At 40.2% G+C, this 9,199-nt stretch overlaps 1 protein-coding gene across 2 annotated transcripts; it reads right to left on the bottom strand.

The window, feature by feature from the left end:
• Positions 1 to 1,595: 1,595 nt before the first annotated feature.
• Positions 1,596 to 8,951, bottom strand: yipf2 (Yip1 domain family, member 2). 2 transcript variants are annotated; one of them, XM_023426153.2, is made up of 9 exons: positions 8,883 to 8,951; positions 8,352 to 8,417; positions 6,888 to 7,039; positions 6,709 to 6,789; positions 6,453 to 6,540; positions 5,456 to 5,572; positions 5,189 to 5,355; positions 3,529 to 3,711; positions 1,596 to 3,449 (listed from the first exon to the last, which is right to left on the bottom strand). In XM_023426153.2, exons 2-9 carry the CDS (start codon positions 8,380 to 8,382, stop codon positions 3,360 to 3,362), a joined length of 909 nt encoding a protein of 302 aa, XP_023281921.1. In that variant the 5' UTR covers positions 8,383 to 8,417; positions 8,883 to 8,951; the 3' UTR covers positions 1,596 to 3,359. The 2 variants fall into 2 exon arrangements, with proteins under 2 accessions (XP_023281921.1, XP_023281920.1); XM_023426152.1 differs by having other exon boundaries at positions 8,685 to 8,938.
• Between the last annotated feature and the right edge of the window lie 248 nt (positions 8,952 to 9,199).

Genomic DNA, 9,199 nt, shown 5'->3' with positions numbered 1-9,199 from the left:
ATGTACAAAGCGTCTGTGTAAGATTGATCACTATAGGCGGATGATTGACTGAATTTTTCCCCCCCTTTTTTCTTTATTTCTCATGCAGATTATCATCATATAATTGATGTTTATTACATGAATATAGAATCAAACGGACATCTTCACTATTTAAAGATAAGATAACAAACTGTACCGTGGCCCTCTCCTGCTGCAAGCCGAGGCTGAATGGTCAACACATCGAATATAATGGGATGTTGAAAACATATTCACCCGATGTGAATTTATATTGGGAGAGCAGGCGGGGATGGCCGTTACACACTGTGGCTCCTAAACCTTGTACCATAAGTTAAAGCAGAGACTGAGCATATGACGGTTGCATAGGAGGCTACAACTTATGTTGTCGTGTACGAAGAGACCCAAAATGAACACTAAGCAAACTACTTGATTACTATTAGCAAATCATTTAAACAGCATTTGTTTAGGAACGATTCTGTCACAAGCTTTTGATCCACGTAAATGATTGATCGCAGCAACCATGATCACTTCAGGTAGTTTTCCACTGCAGTATGGATTTAAGAGACTACGGCCACGCCAGCGGCTCTGTGAGGAAGTACCGTGATAATGTGGAGAAGGTAATGTTTTCAACATAGTTCTGCATGACTGACACTGTAAGAAAAGACAGGGATCAGAAAAAGTTAGGGAGCAAATTTCATGGCTGTCCATTTGATATTGAGATGTTTCAGTCTGTAACTAAGTGGAGGACCATTCCCCTGACGACGCCATCAAAGAGTTCAGGAATGGGAAAACAAGATGGAGCCAAACACTTCAGGGAAAATGAATCCAGATTAAAATAAGGAACAGCTCGTGATCCAACACATGCGCCTTCATGTGTCATACGTGGTGCTTCTGCTACAGCTCAGGCATGTTCATGTACGGCTGCCAATGGAAGTGGCACACTGGCATTTATTGATGATGAGTGCCGAGATAAACAGGAGCAGATTTAACCAAATGCATCAAAACTCATGAGCTGACATTTCACATTCAGCTGGAAAACAACTCTCAGGGCGAACACAGGTGTTTTTACACTCATTATAAACCCACTCGAATTAGAGCAGAGCTCTGGCTCTTTAATGTAGTATCCAATATATACGGTACGCCAGGGCTCTGTACAATGTGCAAATGTATTTGTTCATCTTGTTTTTTGTCACGACCTCTGACCTCACCTCAAAATAACAATAGCAACAATCAGCCTCTCATTCTCAATCATGGGTGTTCCCTGCATTGTTCGGCCATATGTCTGGTAGAAGGCGAAGGCAGCTAACTCAGACCTGCTTACCCACGTCTACTTTAAGAGAACAATGGCAGTTTACTGGAGCTAACTGAGCTTGATAAGGATTTTATAAAGCAACTGTAACATGCAGAGAACAAGTTATTAAATGTATCATAAATCATACATCCTCGCCTTTCACAATCTATAAAATGTGGGAATTAAAAAAAAAAAAAAAAACTATAAATGATTTGGCTGCCGTGCTTGAACTCACACAGGAAGCAGCATGGAGCCGTAGCTGTTGTTACAGATAGCTGAGAGTGTGGATGAAATAATGTTACAGAAATTAGCAGCACAGAGTCTGTTTATTAACAAAACACCCTAAACAGCATCACAGTGGGGGTTACGCAGACACAAACATTTTCCTCAGTTTACAATAAATCATCTATGCAAACAACACGACTGAAGTCATTTTGTAGATGAAAGTTAGGAGGCTGAGTGATGTGGTGCATCAGCAGGAGTCCTACACTGCATTAGTCCAGAATAACTTCCTTTCCTACATCTGTGACTGAAACAAGCAGCTCACGCGATTCAGTGTTTGAATTTTCAACAATAAATAAGTGTTAAGTCTTAATTTTACAGTATTTGCTGAAAGCTGTTGCTTCAGCTTTACGACATTCAAATGTGTGATTGAGGTGGAATTATAAGGTTTCACTTGGTGCTGGAAGGATTAATCAGGTAATCAAATAATAGGTAGACAGAAAATGAGTTGTCATAGCATTTATCAATGAACAAGACTGAGTTTACAACCAGAGCTCTGTGCGACTGCACTAAGACAACTTAGCTAATGCTAACTTAAACATAACATAAACCATGCAACATCAAAAATAGAAAATAACAATGTTAACATGCTGATGTTCAGCAGACATGTTTACCATGTTCACATGCTAACAATGGCTAATTAGCACTAAACACAAGAGGCTGATGGGAATGCCATTACTGTTGAAAGTATTTGGTCGTAAACTAAAGTAACTTGATCTCGGTGGACAAGACTTCAGGGGATCATCAACGTTATTGACTTTCTGCAACAAATATGGCGTTAGCATCTGCTAGCCTTGTAGTCACTGCATTTAGCTGCTTTTCTGTGTTTGTAACTAGTGAAACCAAATACAAACACACTATTTAGCTCCTCTTCAATTGGTTGAATTGGCTATGTAACTGTGTAATACTCTATTTTATTTACATGCAATTGCCAGTGGTGGCTTTGCAGCCATTTTGCCAGCTTTGGTTACTGACACCTCTCCAGTTCTCTTCACCAACTGCTGTCACATAATCCCAACACCTCCAACTCAGAGACTGAAGTGAACAGTTTTCCTACTTGGTTTCCTGTAATAACAGCTTGACAATTTGAAGGTGTCAATAAAATGACCGGTGACTAACTTACTGTCACCGCTTGATTAGATTAGAGCCACTGTTAGTGTCATCTTCTTTTGTTGTATTTTTCCTGTTTCCTGTAACAAGTCAAAATGTCCAGTGTTTCCACCCAATACTTGTTGACTTATTGTTGAAATTTCACCCAAAATCAAATATAATAATTATATTTCATTCTATATTTTGATTTATACAATTATAAATTTAATATCTTTTGGCTTTTAGTCCAGATAAGGAATTTGAAGATGTCACCTTGGGCTTTAAGGAATTGTTATGGACTCTGTATTCACTGTTTTTTAGTATTTCATAAATCATTCATTAAATAATGATGAGTCATTGTTAATTTCTCTTATTTAGTGTCTGTCTTGCTGCTGAGTTCACAGCGTTAAGGAAATCATTCTAGACAGTCTACATGCAGCACATCACAGTAGAAATGCAGTTATTGCAGAGGAACAAATGCTACTTCAGTTACAGTGAAACCAACCTCAAGATAAATTAGACAAACAACCACACACACCCATTCCAGCGCATGAAGGGAACATGAAACAAATCACACAGTGGCAATAGTCAACATTGCCTCAACCAGCTTGTCTATACATGGTTATATATCGGTCTGTGATTCCAGACATAACAGCCTTCATTTCCTCTCCCCTGCCCACTCTCCTTCCTTTTCCCTCGGTCAGTGGGAATTGGTGGCCAGTGTGATGTGAGTGGAGGGGGTTGTAGGGATGAGTGTTGGTACATGTATTGCTGTCTGGAAGAAGTACATCTGAAAGAAAAGAGAGGAAGTTGATCATGTTGTCAAGGTTAACCGTGCGCAACTGATATGAGGCTTCATCGCCACTAACCTTACAGCCTATTGCCAGCAGCGTGTGCAAAACCACTATGGTCACGACTGTAGCCACAGCCATCACCTTGGTGTCGTCACGGACAACAGGCCAGAAGGTGAGGACCAGGACTGAGCCGGAGATAATCATGGCAACCAGGATCAGTGTCCAGCGTAACCACTCAAATGGGATGATCCACAGGACCTGGGGATGACAGGGTCACATGTCTGAGGGTGTTTTCACACTCACTGTTTCGGGTTAAAACAAACTCTGGTCCAGTTTGTGTGGGCAAGTTGGAAAACTGTCAATCAGACTGGTGCACACTTAACAACTGAAACAAGGAGCATCTATTTGCATCTGGGTGAAAATAGTCGCACAGGAGCTATTCGGTTATTTACACAAGTATGGAACACCCAATGGCTCCCTAAGCGTTTTGTTTTTTAATGCCTTTGAAAAATGGAGTACAGGATGGCACAAATTGTTGCAATGTGCCATTTAATAAGCACCATATACCATGTGGCGTTCTAAACATCTGCCATCATCAAGCGCTTATTAAATGTTGTTGCAGAAAGGCTTTGGGGAGACGGATGAGACAGTATAAAGAGTGACAAAGACAACATAGGGAGGAGGTCGTCGTTGACGACTTTCCCCCAGGAAACCGGGGCTTGACTCCTGTGTGTATCAAAAATTGGTATTTATTTATCTTTAGAATTAGATGACTTATTGTTTTTGGGGGGCATCTTTATTTGATAGGACAGTGAAGATTGACAGGAAATGCAGTGACAGAGAACAAGGGAGTGACATGCAGCAAAGAGTTCAACCAGCTGGGAGTGGAACCAGGGACTCACTCAGGGCATTAGGGTATGCACCCTAACCACTCAGCTGTCGGGTCGCCCCGTAGTTAAGTTATGTTTTTTATTTTTATTTTATTATTATATTAAGTTTTCATTCGCAGTTTGGTTAGATTTAGGAAAAGGTTGCGGGTCTAAGTTAAAAAAGACCCTCTCACAACATTAACCATGTGTTAGAAAGACTTTCTGCCAGAATTTCTCCAATGTGATTCATTGTAATAGTCAGGGAGCACAGAACATGGGTGTAAATAGCCATACTGGCTATCCACCCTGGGTGCAAATAGTATCTGCCATATATACTGTATATATCTGCCCCCACGTGCTGCTCAATGTGGGAAGTGTTGGGTTTCTCTCTTTAATACTGTAAGATCTTGACCGTACTCTGTAATGTGCCTTGTGTGTGATTTGGTGTTATACAAATCAAACTCGATTTAATTTTTCTGTGGTGTGACAAACAGTCACAATACATGACTATTTGACTGAGGTTCCAAGTTCATTCGTGACATTTTGGAGCCGTTCAGTTTCCAGTTGTCAATCATTTAAATCACATTTCCATTGTATTTGAGAGAAAATGGCAATAAATGGATTTATAGAATGAATTGTGTTCATGTTATTGCATTCACCGTGAGAGAGAACAACTGTCACAGGAGGAGAGGCATTTCTAGATCACAAAATATATAAGATACTTGTTCTGATCATGCTTTAAATCAGGTGGAGAGATGACAGTTTTTTTTTTTCAGAAAAACACATGGTGCTTTATGTTGGAATAGTTTATCTGTGTAAAAACATCTTATTATGACCCTGACAGTCTTTAGTAAGGATCTACTCACTGAGGTGGGAATATAGATGAAGAGGGAGTAACCGTAGACACACACTGTCTCCAGGAAGGAATAGCCTCCAATCTGCCTCTCAGCCCCCTGCCGCCAGGTCAGGAAACCCCATAAACCGATTGGCACCAGCCAGGCATACATGAAGATCACTACCGCAGCTATCGTTACTGCCAAGCGAAAAGCACGACACAGAAACAAAGCAGACTCAATAAAAGTAACACAATGAATTCATGTAGACCACAGAACCTGACGGTGTGAAGGACTGACCTCTGTGGAACTGTGGTCTGTAATGGTAGGCGGGGTTTCCCATCTCACTGAGGAAGGTGGACAGGTTCCCGCTTATCGCTACTGAGAACACCAGCGTCACACAGATCCAGAATGGACCTATATACGCCACACACACACACACACAGGCACACACACACACACACACACAGGAACATGTTGATGAAACAGCTAAAAGGCAAAGGATAGGATATACATAGAAATGAAATGCCTTAAAACTGTCAATAAAGAAATTCTTTGTATTAATAGTTAATTACTAGTAGCACCACTGACGTATCCCCCCAAACAAGCCTTAACTCAAAAACTATAGTTTTTATTGCGGAAGTTTTTTCACAGTAAGTGTCAGGAGACTTTGCTGAGGATGTGCATGTGCATTTGTGTAGATAATTAGAAAAATAACTGAGATATCGCAGTTTAAATAGTGCCCACATTTGTGTTTTCGCTCATGAGAGGGAGGGGTGAATTAACATTGGAGCCTCTATGGAGCCGTTGAGGGTTCCTCTTGTTCCTGAGGCTGATAATCCAAAAACAAAAGTCCTATTTCTTAAGTAGTAGCAGTGTGTGAAAGAGAGCAAACCTGTCTACAATTTGAGATATAAATTGTGTGTGACAAGTAAAAGATGTGAGAGCTACAAGAGCTGAAGTACAATTTTTTTTAGCCTGCTAACCTGCTCCCATAGAGCACCATTATAAACTCTTAAGAAGACAGAAAAAAGTCATAAAACTGAAATTGCAATCATTCAAAAAACCATTTAAAGTTCAAAATGCGTCTGTAGCTGAAAGTATGTGGAAACAGTTGAAGTTCAAAGTGGAGTAAGTTTCAGAGGATTTGAACAGTTCTTCCATTCCTTTCAATGGCACAAATGTTTTGGAAAAAGCTGAATATTTTAAAAAGTAGAGGAAAAAAGTTGAATATAAGCATTAATAATTAAGAGTATGATCTTTAAATCAATAATTGAATTTGTCTCTACTGGCTTACCATATAGATCTGGGTTAGATCTAAGGTAGTGTTTGATAAAGTTTTTTCCAGGTAACGGCAACACTGATCCCTTAACTCTGTCCAGTACCTGCATCACATGATGGGGGTCAAACAGAAGAACAAACTGTTAGGAACTGTCACTAATAAAAATGCAAATGTCTTTTAACTTGGTTTGCTATTTAAAAAACACTTGTATCCACTAACTACAGCTGCAGTTGTATAATGACTGTATTTGTAGAGAGGGAGTGGCTCATACCTGCACTGTGTCCACATTGAAGAAAGACTCATAGTACTCAAAGGTCCAGAAGCCACCACTTGGTTTCTGTCCTCCTAACAACTGAAAACACAGACAGCTCTCAGCTACTGTCAAACGAAAACATCAACACTCTTAACCGGTGTCGTGGTGACGTAAGTCAACACAGATAATTCACTCACCTCTGAACTCTCCTCCTGACCCTCCTCATCCTCCGACAGGTCTAATTTCACATCCTCTCCTCCTCCTGCTGTAGCAGAGGTGTCTGAGGCAGACATACTGAGTGTGGAGGCCTTTGGATCTGCAGACAACAGCTCTGCTGCTTCCTCAAACTCTACAGACATGCGGAGGAGAACACGGGGAGTCAGTGGTGGTGGCGGGGATACAATGGGCCCAGATCCAAGGTGCACACAAAACAACACTGTTCTACTCCAGATCAGGTTCTGCACTGACTGATCAGGCAGATGAATGATGAGACAAACTGATTAAACTAAAGCACAACACAAACTGGAACCAAACCTGTAATTTGTGTAATTAAAATTTACTCTTTAACGGACAATTCATCAAAAGAATATCAGATGTCAAAGTATTTGTGAACATTTAAACCTGTGTCGGATACAATAACATGAGAGGTTGCTCTGTTCTCAGTAGCTACACTTTACAGTAGAGGAAGCAGTATTCAGATCCTTTACTGAAGTAAAAGTACCAATCGAGCAATGTCAAAATACTCTAGCAAAAGTATATAAGTATACATAAGTATTAGCAGCAAAAGACAAACAACAATGTGCTGTATTTTAAAATCTTGTTAGATTATCTATTGTGTAAAATCTTCATCTTAAAAGTAACTAGTAACTAAAGCTGTCAAATAAATGTAATGGAGTACAATATGTCTAAGATGTAGTGGAGTGGAAGTATAATGTTGCATAAAATGAAAGTACTCAAGTAAAGTACAAGTACCTCAAAAGTGCACAGAAGTACAGTACCTTAGTAAATGTACTTAGTTACGTTCCACCACCGGCAGTTTAAACTGCCCCTGTGGTTTAGTCTGACTGCAGCTCGTGTCCTGCAGAAATCTGCTAATGCCACTAGAGGTCACTGTATCACAGGACTGCAATTAATCTGCCGCAGACCTGGGTGCTTCTCATTTGCCTTCTGTCTTGTCTCCTCGCTCCTCAGATGAAGACATCTAGTCTTCCATCATGAAGCATCGCTGCCAATCGTCCTTTTATTATTTGGACAAATACAGTCTTTTCACTCTGAGGCATCAAAGACACTACTGAGTTGTAACACCTGCAGAATGACAGCTGACCTAGCTGTGCCATCACTTCAGACACCAGTTCAGAGAGAAGGTTGTTTCATTTAACTAAAAACACGTTTCCTCAAATTCTCTTTCCTTCTTCTGTCAATCTCTCCTTGCTCTTTAAGTGGAAGAGACTAGGATGTGAGGGAAGGACTCAAGTTAAGGAAATGTAGAGACAATTATAAACAAATGAGAGGCACCCATTTTTTAACGGATCTTATGGTCATACAGTTAAAAATGAGGGCAGATGTCACAGATCAAATGATTGAATTAATTTCCAAAGGTTGTATCATATGAAAACCAGGCTATAATAAAGTAAGAAATATTTAAATTCCATGATCTTTACCTTGGAAGTGTAGATCATTTGGGCTGGCCATTCTTTCTGTGGCCAAACAGCAACCTCATGCAACCCCTTAGAGAAGATGAACATTGATGTAAGACGTTATGTTCACATAAAACAGCTTCCTGCAGGATGGATATATCTTATAAGTCAGTCAATTTCTCTTTACAGACCAAACATCTGTTAATATACTAGGCAGCAAGCTAACCTATTAAGAATCTCTTTTAAATACAAAGGTAAATATACAATAATCCACACCATTCTCAAAAGTAACCAAGACAAGTAACTTTTAAATTCTGCCTATGCATTGTGACCAGAAAAACTCGTTGAAACTCGCACCTGTCCGCAGAAGGATGACCCTGATGGTGGCTTGACAGCGGCCACACGGCTGTAACAGCTAAAACTAGCTAGGCTAAACGCAGGCTAGCACTCTCGTTTCGCATCGGTTTTAACATCTAAATGTGATAAACGTAAATATATGACACGGGACGTGTAGGTTTAATAAACTGACAGAAATAATAATAAAACACTGCTCACGCTTTTCTGTCAGAGGTAGCGACACTGCTCTCAGGGCAGGCAGTCTAGTTGGCATGCCTTCCGGTACACGTCACCACGTAAACAAAGCTGTCACGTGAATCGTGGGCTGCGATCGAAATGTAGAAAAAAAAAGGCTCAATTCCAATTCGGTCCCTGCCATGGATGTACATCCATGGTCCCTACACCCATCTCCAACTGTCACTCATCGTTTGTGCCTACAAATGTGACTTCTGTGCGGTTTTTTCCAAATGTTGATAAATAATATTTGATAGACTGTTTTTGTGCACATATGAGTAAATTTGAGTTGACGCTGTATG

This window comes from Seriola lalandi, unplaced genomic scaffold, assembly GCF_002814215.2.
Source record: "Seriola lalandi dorsalis isolate HSWRI2012SDOR001 ecotype SW California unplaced genomic scaffold, Sedor1 jcf7180002054816, whole genome shotgun sequence".
Taxonomy (NCBI): domain Eukaryota; kingdom Metazoa; phylum Chordata; class Actinopteri; order Carangiformes; family Carangidae; genus Seriola; species Seriola lalandi.
Note: the sequence above shows the minus strand (reverse complement) of the source record. Positions and strands in the feature narration are given on the sequence as shown.

What these genes read in the sequence shown, in the direction of transcription:
- yipf2 (XM_023426153.2), bottom strand. Translation starts at nt 8,382, where the DNA reads ATGGCCAGCCCAAATGATCTACACTTCCAAG. An exon ending in GTCAGGAGGAGAGTTCAGAG is followed by an intron (nt 6,790 to 6,887) that starts GTGAGTGAATTA and finishes CTGTGTTTTCAG; the next exon opens with TTGTTAGGAGGACAGAAACC. An exon ending in CAGACCACAGTTCCACAGAG is followed by an intron (nt 5,356 to 5,455) that starts GTCAGTCCTTCA and finishes TTCGCTTGGCAG; the next exon opens with TAACGATAGCTGCGGTAGTG.